Consider the following 18,789-nt stretch of genomic DNA (forward strand, 5'->3'; position numbering starts at 1 on the left):
GAATATAAGTCAATTTCACAAGTGAGATGCATATAGTAACATCAGTGGCAACAAGTGAACATTCTGCTCCTCACTCATATGCATTCAAAATTGTAAGAAAATGTGCATGGACAATAACCCACTATTCAGAATGATGTCTTTTGCACTGCCAAATAAGCATGGAGGAGAGATCTGAAACATGCTTTTTAATATTTCTGTTGTCCTCCGCTGCTATTATATTGGTTCAGTGTTATCCAGTGTCACTGGATCCCAACCCCAGCAGAAATCCCAGAATTTGCTAACAGCAGTTGCCATGAAAAGCCATTATTTACCAGGTTTTCTCAGTAGCCGACTTTAGCAAATCCAGATGGTCTACTTTGGGGGAAACCCATGCATTGGGAGCTAGAGGAACTAGCATGCCAATAAGCCAATATAAAAGTAGCTACAGTGCCAAAACGTCACTGGGGTGTCATAGTAGGAAATGGCTTCAGCAGATGGTTAAATAAGAGGGCAAAACAAGCAATGTGTTAACAGTTTAGAGAAAGAACCAAGTTCACCAACCGACAAGTAGACCAAACTATCTACTGACCAAGGACGCCAGAAGTAATTTAATCTAAAACTTTAGGTTGGCTACATGCCAGGCATTTTCAATTTGCGTGGAGGCCAGTTATCTGCTGCATCAAGTCCCTCCCTCAAACGTATCAATGTATTTGCCCTTCATTTTATGCATCACGTTCGGATCTGCCTTACTTACCAGCTGAAACTCTCGTCTTCTGTTGTATGCTTCCTGAATTCCTGAATCTTTCCAGAGCGCTCTCAATGCTGGCACATACAATTGAAATGTGGCTGGCTCTACTGGCATTCCGCATTTGTTTTCAAATGCCATCACAAACATTCCATGCTTCTCATTTTCAGTATTTTCCCAGGGAATGCCCAACTTGTTCCTTGCATCCACCAAGACCTTCATACCCTAAAAAGGACAGGGGGATTAAAAAAAAGGTGATTATTAACCAATTATGTTCTGCGCCATGATTTGAGATGGTTACATTATTTTCACATCCACACTGTTCTCGGATGTTGACTGGAATGAGGTCATCTGTAGACCCTTCCATGGAAATTAACTCTGCACCTTCAACGACCCCTCAAAACTGGAGGCAAATCTTCCCCTTCGCTTCCACCGCCCCCCCCAATAAAACCAGTAAGAGCCAATCAATTCAAGCTCTGGCCTTTTAGCTTGAAGTTACTACCAACCTACCTAGATATATTTATCTTACTTCCTTAATTAAAAGTTCCACAAAGATTCGCCGGAAAATAAGACTCACCGTGTAATTCCACATCTTTCGCAATCAGTGGTCATCTAAACAGATTGCTCTTTAGTTTTTTTTAAATTAATCTTTACCCTTGTACATATGAAACTAAAAGGTTTGTTTTAAAAACAGTCACCATCTGAAGAAAGATTACAATTGGAATGACTTCCAGAACATTGAAATTGCTACTTCCGACCAGGAGATTCCGCTAACATCTGGATAAGGAACACACCTATCTTAAATGACTCCAGCAAGCACCAGCCCCTCAAAATAGAAACCGCCTGGTTTACTCATTTTCTGGCTTGCAATGCACAAGTAAAATGAAATGGAGATAATGTAACTTGTATGGCTTTTCCTTCTTTAAATAATATGCATCCTCTACATATTGCAGGAGTATAGCCTAACTCGATATGTTTTCCATAGAACCTATGCTGAGCATGTACACATGAAAAGCAGTAAGGCAGTGTCCAAATAGTCTCCAACTGCCAGATTGCAGAAAGCCCAGGACCTGCAACATTGCACCAGTTCATTTGGACCCAAAACACTCCCAAACTTTACCCTGAATCTCACCAACATTAAACTTAACTGGTAGCCTTTCATGCATTAGATAACCCTCAAGGTTACTCCTGATACAGTAATCGATTTAATATTTTACACAGTATTGAACCAAGACTACTATTAGGAAGCAACAGTTACGTCCTTGGTAATCATATTCAGGTGAAAGGCGGTTTATGCAACGGCCAGAAACCTCGGCAACCGAGAGTGCACCATTACAGTTTGCTCAGTATTTTGGCACGCGTCGGTGCTCATATACTGACTCAACTACAGAGGCACTTTGTTTTTGATAAAGAGATGTACTGAATGAGTCAGTGCCAAAATAAGTAAATTAAGCTCAGAACCCAGCTAGGGCAGACACTGTACTGAGCAAAAGCTTCTAATTTGTACTTTTGTGTGTTTATTTGCCTGTCTATAGAAAACAGGACTGATCGCTAATGTTACCGTAGAAACTAAAGAGCATAGTTTTTCTTTCCAGACAGTGTGTAAACCTGGTTCAGTTGGTAGTATTCCAGGTTAATAAATTGTGGATTTGAGCTCCAAATCAAGACAGAGCTCTTAATCTGAGGTGACACTCAGGCTTAGTACTGATGCAGTGCTACCTTGTCACAGATGCGGCCCTTCTTGATAAGCCATTAAAAATCTAGACCTATGCACTATTTCAGTTAAATGTTAAAGATCTTACAGCACCATTTGAAGAGAGTGGAGTTTACCTGGTAGCTTGGAAAGCACTGCTCCCTCACCCAACATCACCAGAAACAAATGAATTGGGCATTCTTCTCATTGCTGTTGGAGTAGTTTAGACAATCATCGGAAAGCCACTGCACTGTACAATGTGCCTTTCACCAGATCATCAATTGTCAGACAGGCACCAATTTTTACACACAACTCTCGAGGAAGAAGGGGTATTTTAAAACCTTAAGACACTAGATACAGGGGATGAGAGGCAGGGGGGGGGGAGAGGAGAAGAAAGAGGGTGTGTAGCTGCAAAGAAAGGAATTATAATGAAAAACAAATCTAGGTTTTGTGGATGTACCAATCTTGGGTTCTTGGTTTTCAGTGCTTTGAGAAAAATTAAATTGAGGTAGAAGACAAGGGAAAAGAGAGCTTAAAAAAATGGAACTCCGTTTTATTATCTTAATATCTTGCACTGGTTAAATATCTATCATACTTTAAAGTGAGTGGGTCAACATCCCATTTAAAAAAAATTGATAACTCCTATTTTGGGCTCGGTCAATGGCAAAATCCACGTTAAAAGCGTCACATTTGGTTGCAGTACTTGCTGCACCTACAGGTGGCAGTAATAGTTTTTAAAATGTTAATGTCACATAGTTATTTGCTAAAACAACAGCTAGAGTACACAGAGTTAATACCAAAAATAAACTGCAGAGTCTACATTTAGTTAGTTACAGTCTCTGGCTATCAAGTGTTCCTGTAGAACAGCTGGAGTTTGACTGAAAAGCCATGTTTGCGTAAGTAAGGCAAGAATTTAAGCTTCGAAATTAATGTTTTTAAAAAATTCACTCTCAGGATGAGAGAGTCACTGGCATTTCGCTACACCCCTAGATGCCCAGGTGGTCTTTGGCTGCCTTCTCAGGTTCACCTTGATCTCGCCCTCTGTTGACCTGGAGAATCTCTGATGACCCCATCTGTCCAATCAGCACACTGTTCCTACAATTCCCTTCTCACACCTATCCACTGTCTTGATCTCAGTCAGCAGATAGTGTGCCCATCAGTTCACAGACTTGGCTGCTCCCTTCACACCGCCTGCGATTTTTTAACCTGATGTCCAGAGAGATTTTCTTCAGGCTTACCACCCCCCCAGCCCCTCCAAACTGAACAGCACTTGTCGAATTACACAGAATTTTACAGCACAGAAACAGACCATTTGGCCCAACAGGTCCATGCCGGTGTTTATGCTCCTCAGCACATTCTGTAATAACCAGCCTTAAATCCCCGCACCCAGCAGCATTTTGACCAGGACCAAATCCCCTTCACCCCTATTAAGTGAGCATCAACTTGTTCCTCACGAGCCTTCCACAGAGTAACATTTCAGCAAGTCAACCTCCTTCCCCCCAGATCACATCTGCCCTTGCAAACCTCCCCCACTAATCAGAATTTTATCCAAACCCTCCCCACCAATTGAGTAACACCACAGCCCTTGCACCCTCTTAAATGTGCAACTCCACCAGCCTCCAAGCACCCCCTCTCTCTCCCCCCACACAAGCACACCAGCTCTTGCAAGCCTCTTCAGCACCATGGAGTATTAGCTCAAATCTTCTCACTGAACAAGGGATGAGGGAACAACATTGGTCCGAGGCAGGCCCCCATCTCACCGAGCAGGGGATGAGGGAACGACATTGGTCCGAGGCAGGCCCCCCATCTCACTGAGCAGGGGATGAGGGAACGACATTGGTCCGAGGCAGGCCCCCCATCTCACTGAGCAGGGGATGAGGGAACGACATTGGTCCGAGGCAGGCCCCCCATCTCACTGAACAAGGGATGAGGGAACGACATTGGTCCGAGGCAGGCCCCCCATTTCACTGAACAAGGGATGAGGGAATGACATTGGTCCGAGGCAGGCCCCCCATCTCACTGAGCAGGGGAATAGCTCCTGGTTTCTTCTTCACCCCACCCCTACTCTCCCAAAAATCAAGAATTTAGCCAGCTCAGGAAAACTATTTCCCTCTCCTCCCCTACCACTAATCATTCCCTCCTCTTCTCCCCTTGCCAGTCCTTCTGTTCACATTCTTCCTTCCCCACCTCCCTGCACCCCAGTCCACTCTTCTCCCTGCACTCTCCTGCCCATCCTTCTTCCCCATTTTCCCCTCTGGGACCATGGGGTCAATTTTCAGTGTGCCGTGAGGCGGGCTTTTAGGCATGCGAGGGGCAAAAATCCCGAATTCGGGGGTCCCGACACCATCCCGCCCAAAACCCGCCTCCACATAAGTTTCAAAGGAAGCGGGTACCCGCCCCGCACTGGGACCCGCCGACCAGAGGCGGGAAGGGATTAGTGCCAATTAACTGTCTGTTAACAGGCAGTTTTTAGCCTAATCCCTATTTTGAGGGGTGTCGTGTGGGATTCCCGACGGCTCCAAACCACGCCAGGTTAGAGCAGGCGGGCCGTCGGGTTGAAGGACTTGGAGGGGTCAAGATGTCGGTGTTCAGGTGAGTGATGGGTGCATGAGTGAAAAGGTAAGTGTGTTTGGTGTGTCTAAAGCGTGTAAAGAAGTTTAAATTACCTGTACTTACCTTAACAGCCTTTCTTCCTCTAGGTTTTGAGAGTCCATCATTCAGCCGGCACTGAAAGCTGAATGGCTGCGATGTCAAAAGTGACAGCCTTCAGCGCCGGCGAGAATTCTAACTGAGTCTGTGTAGAAGGACTCAGGTTAGAAGACCGTCAGTGTTTGACAGCTTCAAACAGCTGTGAAACAGATATTTCATCTGCCAACACGTCTTGACAGATGAAATTTCAGTCTGTGACGTCACCTGTTGCCGGGTGGCCCTTAATTGGCCTGCTGAGCCCGCTGGGCAGGCTCAACAAGGGTAAATCGTGTGGATTGGCCGCATCTCGATGGAGGCGGGACTAAAACCCGAAAGTTGTAGTCCCGCCTCCTTCCCGACTGCCGAATGAAAATCCAGCCCCATACATCAACAGCCCTCCCCCCAACCCTGCATGATCCAAATACTTGGTCTTGACTCCCTGTGTGCAAAGCCACAGAGCATCAATTGGTAGTTATTAAAAAAACCTTGCACTTCGGTTACAAGTTATTAATGATGTATTTAGTGAGCAAGCATTATGCAAGATCCTACCTTCACGTGCAGCTTAAAAAGGGACACAGAATCAGACCCCTTCCCAGCAACCCAGAATTATAAAGATACCACAGGACAAAACTACTCAATACATAGTTAGTCAGAGTCAAAGCAGTCCGAGTAGAAGTACATAAGTCAAAAAATGTCAGCTTCTCCAACTGGGACCAGCTGTTCCTTTTCAGCTTGGAAAGATCAATCCAAAAATGGTAAAGTGTGCCATAAAACCTAAAACTTGAATTTCATCATTATATGTGCAGAAACATACAGATTTTAGTAAATTTGCTTGATTTAACCACGTAAAACAGCGGAAACAAGGACAATTACAGCTGGCTCAAGAAACAGCAGGCAGTACTCATGAACTAACATTTGGACTGCGCTCAAATTTCTTTAATTGTGCGCAGCCAATTTTTTTTAATCTCCTAAAAAAAATCCAGTTCTCAGAAAAGCACCAGTTGCAATGTGAAGGCTAGCCCTTATTTCAATACTGACACGAGCCCTTCTGAACCACCATTTTGTTTCAATTCTTTTACACAATATAGATTACTTAAGTTCACATGGCATTACTACTGCTCGAACCGGCTGGGAAAACAACTGCAGTCAATTGCATGTAGCCATTCTTGTATCAGCAGAGAGACTTCAGTAATACTCCCAAAACCAGCACCAAATAAAACTACTGGACGTTTGAGTGGGGGCCAGATTTCAAGGCCGCAATATTTTAACTCCCAGGCCTCAACTGCATGTCACTTGCTCGTCCAAAATCTGCAAAAAGCAGCAGCTGGATGGCAGGCCAGAGTGGCAGCTCACGGAGCCAGAGACCACTGGCCGGCAGGAAAGGTTGGTTCACTGGCAAGCAGGTGTTGTATCTATGCTTTAATGCGCTCAATCAAGCATGTAGATACGTCGAATTAAATCAGAACCAGGCAGACAGGCTTCGAACTATGATCTTTACTTTATTGGTAAAATGGCTGACTGCAGCTTTCCCAGGTAATTCCCATAATGCATTGCACATTACATTACCGTATTAACTGGTGTTAAACTCGCAATCAATACACGACATCCCCCTTTTCCTTGGAAACAAACTTGCAGTTTACAAACAGTTGCTTGCAATAACACTGCATAACTGATTTGATTTATAAACTTTTTACAAACTTGTGTCTTACCACACAACGAAATAATTCCCAGGTTTAAACATTTAACATCACCCATGCAGTTCTCGCACAGTTTATGTTGTGACATAATCAGACAGTCTTTGGGGTTTTCTTTTAACCCTTTGAGGTCTGGCTGTATTGGGTATGTCTGACATGTTGGTGTCAGTGGATATTGCCTGTGTCACAGTGGTATGTGTGTCAGGGTCTATTATACTGTCCTCAGTCCCTTGTGTTTCCTCCTGCTCGTGGAGTGTCTCCTTTGGTCCATTGGTTCTGTATTTCTTCACAAACGTAGTGTTTCTCGAGTAGCGTGCTCCTTCTGGAGATTCCACTACTACTTGACTTCCTGTTTTACTCAAAACTTTGTGCGGTGTGGCATTAAAAGGAGTGGTGAACTTGTCCACTTTGTCCTGCCGTACCAGCACTGTGTCGCCAACTTCCACCTCTGAGTACTGTGTTCTCCGCTGTTCATCTGCGTACGGTTTGGACTTGCCTTTTTGTTCTGCGTCCCGGTCACGTACTTCCATGTCTGCGCGCGACTCTGATGTCTGGCAGCTTTCCTCTCATTTTCCGTTTAAAGAGCAGCTCTGCCGGGCTTTTTCCTGTCGTGGCATGGTCAATGCTCCTGTACAGTCACATATTTTCTAAGTTCACGTTTCCAATCTAGTTCCAATTCTGATTCTCTTCATCAGCGATGCATTCTGGCGCTCGACTTCTCCGTTAGCAAAATGGGCTCAGGCTGTCGTTTTCAGGTGTTTGATCCCGTTGTTTTCACAGTATTCTTTGAATAATTCAGATCTGAATTGGGGACCATTATCAGATTTGCAAGTGATTGGCAAACCATGACGGCTGAAGATTGACTCTAAACTATCAATAACCCTCTCTGTTGTTGTGGAGGTCATGATGTCGTATTCATAGTAGCTACTATGAATACATCAACTACCACAAGAATGGAGTGGTTGGATGGCAAGGGTCCCAGTAAGTCTACAGCTACATCCTGCCAGGGGCCCTCCGGTAATGGTGTTGGTCTCAACGGTTCAGGTGGGTCGGGTCTGGCTACTATCTAAAGCGTGCCACGGCTGTCAGTGTTTTTCAGCTGCCTTCTTCATGCCAGGCCACCAAACCTTGGGTCTGAGATGTTGCTTTGTTCCAACTATTCCCAAGTGTCCTTCATGTGCTAACACCAGGGCTCATGCGTGTAACACTGTGGGTAGCACGATGCGTGTTCCCCGAAGAACTAGGTACCCCACTAGGCACAGCTCGTTTGCAATTACTGCATAAGCTTTACAGTTCTCAAAATGTCCGTTTGTGATTGCCTTCCGCACCTCAATCAGCTCTGGGTCGGTAGCGGAGGCTTCCTCCACCTCTCTAGTAGCGAGTGCTTTTGGTGTCGCACTCACAGCTACAAATCTCACGTATTCATCCGAGCCGTGAGAATGTCTCTCCTGTTTTGCTGTCTCCCCCAGCAATCGTGACAGTGGGTCTGCAATGTTTTGCGTGCCTGGAATGTGCATCACCTTAAAATCATACGGCTGTAATCCAAGTACCTATCTTTCTATACGGGCACAGGGTTTAGAGTGTGGGCCGTATATCACCTGTAATGGCTTATGGTCAGTTACCAAGTTAAATTTTCGGCCACACACATATGGATGCAGCCTCTCACAAGCCCATACAAGAGCTAAGGCCTCTCTGTTTGAGAGTATTTCCTCTCTCAGTCTGTTAAACTACGACTTACATAGCATATTGGCACCTCTTGGTCCTGAACTAGTACTGCGCCTAAACCTACAGGACTGGCATCTGCTATCACCTCGGTTGGTGCGTCCTTATCAAAATATGCTAAAGTGCCGGCTCTGGCCAACTCTTCCTTGAGTGCATTGAATGACTGTCTCTGTTGTGATCCAAATTTAAATGGTGTGTCTTTTCTCGTCAGGCGTCGCAGTGGCTCTGATAACGTTGCAAACTGCGGGATGAATCTGCGACTGTACCCAACAAGTCCCAAGAAACTCCTCACCTCTGCAGCATTCTCTGGTGCCCAAGCTTCTGCCACCGCTCGCACGCTCTCTGCTGTTGGTCAGATGCCCTTTTCAGACAACAGGATTCCCATGAAAATCAATCGGTCCATGTTGAATTGGCACTTCTGAGTTTAGTGTCGGTCCACTTTCCATTAGTCTGGTCATGACAGCGTGCAGGCATCTGTCGTGCGTTTCCTGGTCATGTGCATGCACGATAATGTCGTCTGAGATGTTTTCAACACCCCTCTATTCCAGCTAAGGCATTAGCTATCTCGTGCTGATATTGCTCACTAGCTGAAGATACACCGAATATCAGCCTCTTGTACATGTATATTCCATTATGTACTGCAAACGTTGTGATTTCTCGTGACTCAGGGGTCAGTTCTAGCTGGTGATAACCCCATTTCAGGTCTAGCTTACTAAACACCGTCGAGCCGCTCATACCTTGGAGTATCTCATCAACGGTGGGGATTGGATATCGTTCCCTCACTATTGCCTGGTTTGCTTGTCTCATGTCTAGGCATAACCTTGCATCCTTATCTGCTTTCGGTACAATAACCACAGGATTTACCCATAGGGTGGGACCAGTTACAGGTTCGATAATGTCCATGTCCCTCAATTGTTTTATTTTGGCCTCTACTGCCCCCCTTAAGTTGAATGGTATATGCCTGAGCCACAGGCTTCACTTGTGGGTCGATATACAAACTGATCTGTTTTGTGTTCAGCCTTCCTACTCCCTGGAACACCTTTGGATACCGCTGTTCTAGTAGCTGTCTTACATCTACCACAGCTGAGACATCTGCGCCTATTTTTAAAACTCCCAGTTTCATGGCTGTCTCCCTTCCTAGCAACGACTCTCCGTGGCCTTTAACCACAATGAACTCCGCCTGCTCAGTTCTCTTACCTATTGTAATCCCACATGTGAATACACCTTTAACTGACAGTGGTCGGCTAGAAGCATAAGAGAATAACTTTCTCTCTGTCTTAGGGACATGTGACTGACACTTAATGTGTTCTGACTTTAATCCTTCCCATGTATTCTCATCTATCACATTATTAGTTGCACCCGAATCAATTAACATTCTCAGGTTTACTCCCCCCACACAAAAGGTAAGTCTCTGTCACATTATTTCCAGTAACAGCAAATGCACAGTTATTTTGTTCCTCTACATTGTTCACACTGTGTTTCTTTGTACCCTTTGTGCGGCATACTTTGGAGAAATGATCCTTTCCCTTGCACTTATGACACCTTTGTCCGTGTGCTGGGCATTTCGGATCACTGCCCATGTGGTCTGTGTCCATATCTGTAACATTTCCTTTCCTTCCTATCGTCATTTCCCTTTGGTTTCTCTGTCGAGCTTTTCACATAATACCCTCTTTTCTGTGTAACACGACGAACAGTATCTGTCTCCGCCTTCTCTGTACATGACATGGCTGACATCTGCTCCTCGACATTTTCACAGTGAGGCCAGTTGTAACGTGCGGGCGAGCGTTAGACCATGCCCTTCCTCTAGCAATTTCCTCCGCACATAAGCTGACGTGCACCTACTCAGGATAGCATCTCTTTTGATTATCCGCATCCCCCCCAAAAGCACAGTCTTTAGCAGCCTGCCGCAAGCGAGTAGCAAATTGTTGCACAGTCTCACCTGCCTTCTGGGACAACTTATGAAAAGTCTGTCTAGCAAATGCTGTGTTGACCTGGGGCACAAAGTAGTGATTCAAAGCACTAACCGCCGCCGTGTAGTCTGCTGGCTCTCCTGTGTCCGGTAGAGTCGAAAAGATAGCCTGGACATCTGGTCCTGCTAGGTGTAGAAGTAGAGCTCTTCTCCTCTGCTTCATGGCAGCTGTAGAAGTACCGTCGATAATGAGTCCTTTGCCGTCGGCATAAAGCTCAAAAGACGTTAACCGCCTCGTCCATCTTGGACCCAACATGGCTGGCTCAGCGAAACATGCAAAATTTTGAATGCCGGTCTTCTCCATCCTAACTAAAATTTGGGCAACTACCTTTTTTAAAAGATCCTGTCCGTTATCCTCGTCGCCAATGTTGTATCTATGCTTTAATGCGCTCAATCAAGCATGTAGATACGTCGAATTAAATCAGTCAGGCAGACAGGCTTCTAACTGTGATCTTTACTTTATTGGTAAAATGGCTGACTGCAGCTTTCCCGGGTAATTCCACATTACATTACCATATTGACTGGTGTCAAACTCGCAATCAATACACGACAGCAGGTAATTCCCAAGAGGGGCTTTCAGGGCATCAACACCCCTGCTCCTCCAGGCTCTAAAAAAAAAGGAAAGATCATAACTTCCTCCAGCTAATCATAGGCATTCTGTTTGGTTCTTGCCAGAAACTCCACACCCTTGCCCGATTCCATTCATCTCACAGACTACCTGCAAGTTAAACTCATTAATGCACAACCTTGGTGCCCTGCTCAAGCCTGACTGAGCTTCATAGAAACATAGAAGATAGGGGGAGTAGGCCATTCGGCCCCTCGAGCCTGTACCGCCATTTAATGAGATCATGGCTGATCATCCAAATTCAGTACCCTGTCCCTGCCTTCTCCCCATATCCCTTGATCCCCTTAGCCTTAAGAAATATATCTAACTCCTTCTTGAATATATTAAATAAGTTGGCCTCAACTGCCTTCTGTGGTAGAGAATTCCACAAGTTCACCACACTCTGGGTGAAGAAATTCCTCCTCATCTCTGTCCTAAATGGCTTACCCCTTATCGTTAGACTGTGACCCCTGGTTCTGGACTCCCCCACCATCGGGAACATCCTTCCTGCATCTCGTCTGTCTAGTCCTGTCAGAATTTTATAAGTTTCAATGAGATCCCCTCATTCTTCTAAACTCTAGTGAATATAAGCCTAATCGACCCAATCTCTCCTCATACGTCATTCCTGCCATCTCAGGTACCAGTCTGGTGAATCTTCGCTGCACACTCTCCATGGCAAGAACATCCTTCCTCAGGTAAGGCGACCAAAACTGCACGCAATACTCAAGGTGTGGTCTCACCAAGGCCCTGTACAATGGCAGCAAGACATCCTTGCTCCTGTACTCTAATCCTCTCGCTATGAAGGCCAACATACCATTTGCCTTCTTAACCGCCTGCTGCACCTGCATGCTTACCTTCAGCGACTGGTGCACAAGGACACCCAGGTCTCGTTGCACTTCCCCTTTTCCCAATCTATTGCCATTCAGATAATAATCTGTCTTCCTGTTTTTGCCACCGAAGTGGATAACCTCGCATTTATCCACATTATACTGCATTTGCCCAATCACCCAACCTGTCCAAATCATACTGGAGTTTCTCTGCATCCTCCTCACAGCACACACGCCCACCCAGCTTTGTGTCGTCTGCAAACTTGGAGATATTACATCTAGTTCCCTCGTCTAGATCATTAATATATATTGTGAATAGCTGGGGTCCTAGCACCGATCCCTGCGGTACCCCACTAGCCACTGCCTGCCACTCGGAAAAGGGCCCGTTTATTCCAACTCTTGGCTTCCTGTCTGCCAGCCAGTTCTCTATCCAAGTCAGTACCTTACCCCCAATCCCATGTGCTTTAACTTTGCACGCCAATCTCTTATGCGGGACCTTATCGAAAGCCTTCCGAAAGACCAAAAACACCACATCCACTGGTTCTCCCTTATCTATTCTACCAGTTACATCCTCAAAAAATTCCAGTAGATTAGTCAAGCATGCTTGACCTTTTGTAAATCCATGCTGACTTTGTCCGAGCCTGTCACTGTTTTCCAAGTGCTTTGCTATTACATCTTTTATAATGGACTCTAGCATTTTCCCCACTACCGATGTCAGGCTTACCGGTCTATAATTCCCCGCTTTCTCTCTACCACCTTTTTTGAATAGTGAGGTTACATTAGCTATCCTCCAATCCATGGGAACTGTTCCAGAGTCTATAGAATTTTGGAAGATGACCAACAATACACCTACTATTTCTAGGGCCACTTCCTTAAGTACCCTAGGATGTAGATTATCGGGCCCTGGGGGATTTATCGGCCTTCAATCCCGTCAATTTCCCTACAAATGCTGATTTCATTCAATTCCTCCCTCTCATTAGACCCTATGTTCCCCAACATCTCTGGGAAGTTATTTGTGTCCTCCTTTGTGAAGATAGAACCAAAGTATGTATTTAATTGGTCTGCCATTTCTTTGTTCCCCATTATAAATTCCCCTGATTCTGACTGTAAGGGACCTACGCTTGACTTCACCAATCTTTTTCTCTTCACATTTCTATAGAAGCTTTTACAGTCAGTTTTTATGTTCCCTGGAAGCTTACTCTCATATTCCACATCCTGTTTCCGCCCATCTCCGACCTGACTTCACCTCACCCACACACACCACTGATGAAATCCTTATCCACATATCGTCACCGCGGACTTGATTCTTCAAATGCCCTGCCAGCTGTTCTTCCGAACTTCATCCTACATAAACTGTTAACTCATCCAGAACTCTGCCAGTCGCATCGCATATTAGGTCCCATTCATCATCAAGGCAGTCTTCACCAACCTCCACTTGCACTTCATTCCCTGCTACATTAATTTCAAAATCCATGTCTGTTCATGCAACCTCCAACCCCAAATCAAAGGTTGCACCGTTAAAAAGGCACTATACAATGGCAAATTGCTTCCTGAAATATTTCAATATGTCGGAGTTAGCTTTTTGCAACTGATTTTATTACAATGGATATTAGCAAAGGGAAACAAAACTCCACTTCTGATACCCAATATCAGCACTAAGAACTTTCAGGTCTGATCAAGGTAAAGTTCTCTCCCCTGTTTCAACAACTTACCATGCCCTCAAAACACAAGTACAGTCCCGAACTGTGATATTTTCACTTGTATCAGCAATCCCTGCAACTTCTCCGAATAAGTCTGCCAATTTTATGAGCAGCTTTGTGTTGTAGTTTTAGATTTATTCATAACTAGATTTAGGCCTTCTGAAATCATTAATTTAAGGCCCAGGCTCTAAAGAATAAAGGGTGCGAGCTGAGATGTGCAGCTTCAAAAGGATGCAAAGATAGGGTGGGTCAAAGAAGGATTTTCTCGACAAAAGATACAGTGATGAGCAAGAATTACTTATGATTGGTATGATTATTTAAAATTTTAAACTGGGGCGCTGCTACTTGGCCTCTCATTAGATGCTAAATTAATGTCATCAGTGCGACAAGGACCAAAATGGTTATCGCAAAGATTTCCCCCCCAGAATTCACAGCATCACCTACAGTAATGAGAAAGTAGGCTCGCAAAACTGAATAATTGAGTAGATTTGAATATTTTTTCAAAATCAAACCACATTAAGGTTTGGTTTAATACCTAAAGTTCCCAAATCCTGATCACAGGAAGTTCTGTTTCCTTTTCCACACAGAGATTACATCGCCACACATCAGCAAGTAGCTTTTGATATGATTGCATATTCAGAGTTGAGAAATCACTTCAGCCAAGTTCAGACAATGCACTCTTAACACATTGACGCACAGGCAGTGAGCACATATGCTTCAGCATGCAGCACAATCTAAACTACAAAAAGGAAAGGAGAGCAGGTTATTGTTTATTAGTGTGAAGTTGTTCTCCATTTCTGCCTGGACTATTAGCCACTGTAGGCAAGGATGGATGCTGATTCAGGCCCAAGAGCTCCAATGCTGCCTTCAAAAGGACTCTAGGAGGTACAGGAGTGGTCTGGGACAAATTCCTATGCCAATTTTGCCATCATTCAGCATCACGGTTAAGACTAGCAACTCAGAACACCAGATGGTTTAACCGATGATGCCCACCGAGTTGACTGTTCTGCTCCAGCTTATTGTAGAGTTAAAACCTGAAATTCACTTCCATTCTCTCAGGCCTTATTTTTTACTTTAAGAAAGGTATCTTCCTCTTTCTCCTCCCCTCCCAGTCTTAGAAGAAAAAGACAGAGGCAGTAAATTTAGAACAGCACAAGAAAAAGGTCAGAAATTCAAATGAAACATCCTTTTCTTTGTTTATTTTAAGTGGCAAATGTTGATGAAAAAGCAACATTTTTTTTAAAATATAAAGTGTGTCTGAACCCAGAACTTAAGGAAGTGATTCATACATGCAGCTGAAGCTGAATCACCCCAGGTTATTGACTGTACTTTGACTGATGCCAATTCAGTCTCCTGACACTATCCGGTTCAGCAACTCAAAACCCAAACTCCAACAGTCAACATTTACTGCGTTTAAAGAAAGCATCAGAAGGTCGAAAAACATGAGGATGTTCATTTTGTCTGTACAAAACAGGCTACAGTGTGAAAACAGGAAGAGAGAAATGTTAAACATGACAATGACATATTGCACATTATACAGAATTTAGAAGTGAAGCATCTCAGCCACCATTGATTTGAAATGGACCCTACTTGTGTTACAGTTGGTTCCAGAATCAGGCACAAAAAAATGCTCGGGCAAGCTGGTGAGCACGGTTGTTTGAAGTTGTGATCACGACTTTCATTGCTGACTATGGACCATTCCTAGTGTTAGAGGAAAAGGCCCTTCGAGGCAAGCATTGTAAAAACTATGCTACTGACCAGTGCAGGTAGGGGGAGTTTGCAGCCTGGGGGGACAAAAAACTAGTAATAGCCAGTGTCAGGCACACGACATTTTTTGAAGTGGTATCCTCCGTGACTGTGATTCATTATCCCTGCTCATTCTTCAACATGGTTGACCACACCATCCTCCACCAACACCTCTTCTATGTTGTCCAGCTTGGTGCGGTTCTACTCAAATGTTCCACATTTATCTATCCAAACGAAGCCAGAGCATCTCCAGCAATAGTTTCTCTTCCCACCCCTGCACCATTATCTCTGGAGTCTCCCAATGTTCTATCCTTATCACCTCCTAATCTCCATGCTGCTGTTTGGCGACATCATCCGAAGACATGCGGTCAGGGTCCACACGTAAGCTTATGACACCCAGCTCTGCCTTGCTACCACCTTTCTCGACCTTTCCATTGCTTCTAAAAGAGGTGGCTGCAGAGATAGTGGAAGCATTGGTTCTGATCTTGCAAAATTCCCTAGATTTTTGAACGGTTCCAGCGGATTGGAACTTAGCAAATGTAACCCCGCCATTCAAGAAAGGAGGGAGAGAAAAAAGGGAATTACCGGCCAGTTAGCCTGACATCAGTCATCAGGAAAATGCTGGAATCCATTATCAAGGAAGTGGTAACAGGGCACTTAGAAAATCATAATATGTTTCGGCAGAGTCAACATGGTTTTATGAGGGAAATCTTGTTTAATAAATTTATTAGAGCTTTTTTGAGGATGTAACTAGCAGGGTAGATAAAGGGGAATCAGTGGATGTGGTATATTTGGATTTCCAAAAGGCATTCGATAAGGTGTCACATAAAAGGTTGCTACACAAGATAAGGGCTCATGTTGGGGGTAATATATTACCATGGATAGAGGATTGGTTAATGGACAGAAAACAGAGTAGGGATGAACGGGTCATTTTCTGGTTGGCAGGCTGTAACGAGTGAGGTGCCGCAAGGATTAGTGCTTGGGCCTCAGCTATTTACAATCTACATTAATGACTTAGATGAAGAGACAGAGTAATCTATCCAAGTTTGCTGATGACACAAAGCTAGGTGGGACAGTAAGCTGTGAGGAGAACACAGAGTCTGCAAAGGGATATCGATAGGCTAAGTGAGTGGGCAGTAAGGTGGCAGATGGAGTATAATGTAGGGAAATGTGAGGTTATTCACTTTGGTAGGAAGAATAGAAAAACAGAATATTTTTTAAATGGTGAGAAACTTTCAAATGTTGGTGTTCAGAGAGATTTGGGTGTCCTCGTGCAGGAAACACAGAAAGCTAGCATGCAGGTACAGCAAGCAATAAGGAAGGCAAATGGCATGTTGGCCTTTATTGTAAGGGGGTTGGAGTATAAGAGTGAGGAAGTCTTAATACAATTGTACAGGACCTTGGCGAGACCACACCTGGAGTACTGTGCACAGTTTTGGTCTCCTTATCTGAAGGACATACATGCCTTAGAGACGGTGCAACGAAGGTTCACTAGATTGATCCCTGGGATGAGAGGGTTGTCCTATGAGGAAAGATTGAGTAGATTGGGCCGATACTCTCTGGAGTTTAGAAGAATGAGAGGTGATCTCATTGAAACATACAAGATACTGAGGGGGATTGACAGGGTAGATGCTGAGAGGTTGTTTCCTCTGGCTGGAGAGTCTAGAACTAGGGAGCATAGTCTCAGGATAAGGGGTCGGCCATTTAAAACTGAGGTGAGGAGGAATTTCTTCACTCAGTGTTGTGAACCTGTGGAATTCTCTATCCCAAAGGGTTGTGGATGCTGAATTGTTGAGTATATTCAAGGCTGAGAGGGAAGAGACTTTCGGACTCTAGGAGAATCAAGGGATATGGGGATCGGGCGGGAATGTGGAGTTGAGGTCGAAGATCAGCCATGATCTTATTGAATGGCGGAGCAGGCTTGAAGGGGCTGTATGGCCGACTCCTGCTCCTAATTCTTACATTCTTTTGTTGCTTTGTGCTGTGTGGCTGCTTGTCCAACATCAAGTTAAAAATCGGGACGACTGAAGCCATCATCTTCAGCCCAGTTACAAACTGCGTACACCCGCCACCAAATTCCATCCCCCTCCCAGGCCACTGTCTTAGGTTGAATCAGACTGCTTGTAAGTTTAGCATTCTAGTTGATCCCAAACTCCGCTTCTGACTCCATATCCTTTTCATCACAAAGACCACCTACTTCCATTTATGCAGTATCGCCCACCTCTGTCCCTGCCTGAACTCGGGTACTGTAGCATAGTGGTAATTTTACTGGACTAGTAATCCAGAGACCTAGACTAAGAATCCAGAGAATAAAGTGAAAATTTGGATTCAGTTTTTTTTAAATCTGGAAATAAAAAGCTTGTATGAGTAAGTGACCATGACACTGTCGGATTGTCCTTAAAAAAAAAAAAAAACCCAACTGCTTCACCAACATCCTTTAGGGAAGGAAGCCCGCCGTCCTTGCCTGGTCTGGGCTATGTGACGCCAGTCCCCACACCAACGTTGGGTAACTCTTAAACTGCCATGGCAAGCCACTCAGTTGTATCAGAAACTACTGCAGCAATCCAAGAAGAGCCACCATCTACTCAGGGCAACTCTGAATGGGCAATAAATGCTGGCCTTGCTAGCGATGCCCACATCCCGAGAATGAAATTTTTAAAAAGCTCACCTGCTAAATCCTTCATCCATGTCTTGGTCACCTCCAAACTCAATTATTCTAATGCTCTCCAATTTACAATTATGCCAATGCTCTCCAATTTATAATTATTCCGATGCCCTCCAATTTACACTGCATAAACCGACTCATCCAAAACTCTGCTGCCCACATTCTATCTTGCACCAAGTCCTGTGCGACCATCACCCATGCTGATATATTGGCTCCCGCTCCCCCAACCCCTCAAATTTAAAATTCTCATCCTCATGTTTAACTCCTTTCATGGCCTTGCCCCTCCCTATCTCTGTAACCTCCTGCAGCTCTACAACTTTGAGAACTCTACATTCCTCCAACCCTGGCCTCTTGTGTATCCCCCATTCCCTTCACCTCGCCATTGACGGCTATGCCATCAGTCACCTAGGCCCCAAGCTCTGGAATTCCCTCCTTAAACCGCCTCTCTACCTCCTTTAAGACCATCCTTAAAAACACACCTATTTAACTGAACTTAGTCACCTCATCAAATATCTCCCTCTTTGGCTCAGTGTTTATTTTTTGTCTTATTATGCTTCTGTGAAGTATATTGGGGCATTTTTCTACATTTAAAAAGGTGCTATATTGTTGATTGTACACTGGAGTCACTAGCACCATCCTATTGCACATTACATTACTGCCAGCAGAAAATGCTGCAAAGTACTGTAAATGCATCACAACTCCATAAGGTGAACTTGCATTAGTATGCTTAGACGAGCAAATACTAAAAAAAATGATT

At 44.5% G+C, this 18,789-nt stretch overlaps 1 protein-coding gene across 1 annotated transcript in view; it reads right to left on the reverse strand.

Annotated features, from left to right (window-relative positions):
* gna12a (guanine nucleotide binding protein (G protein) alpha 12a) overlaps positions 1–18,789 on the reverse strand; it is a 106,392-nt gene that overhangs the window by 59,922 nt on the left and 27,681 nt on the right. Inside the window, exon 2 of the mRNA XM_086000283.1 lies at positions 734–949. Within this exon, the coding sequence (XP_085856409.1) occupies positions 734–949 (216 nt within the window). The remainder of the gene's footprint in view (positions 1–733; positions 950–18,789) is intronic.

Source organism: Somniosus microcephalus, chromosome 11 (assembly GCF_052327205.1).
Source record: "Somniosus microcephalus isolate GS21.2 chromosome 11, FLI_Smic_1.0, whole genome shotgun sequence".
NCBI classification, from domain to species: Eukaryota; Metazoa; Chordata; class Chondrichthyes; order Squaliformes; family Somniosidae; genus Somniosus; species Somniosus microcephalus.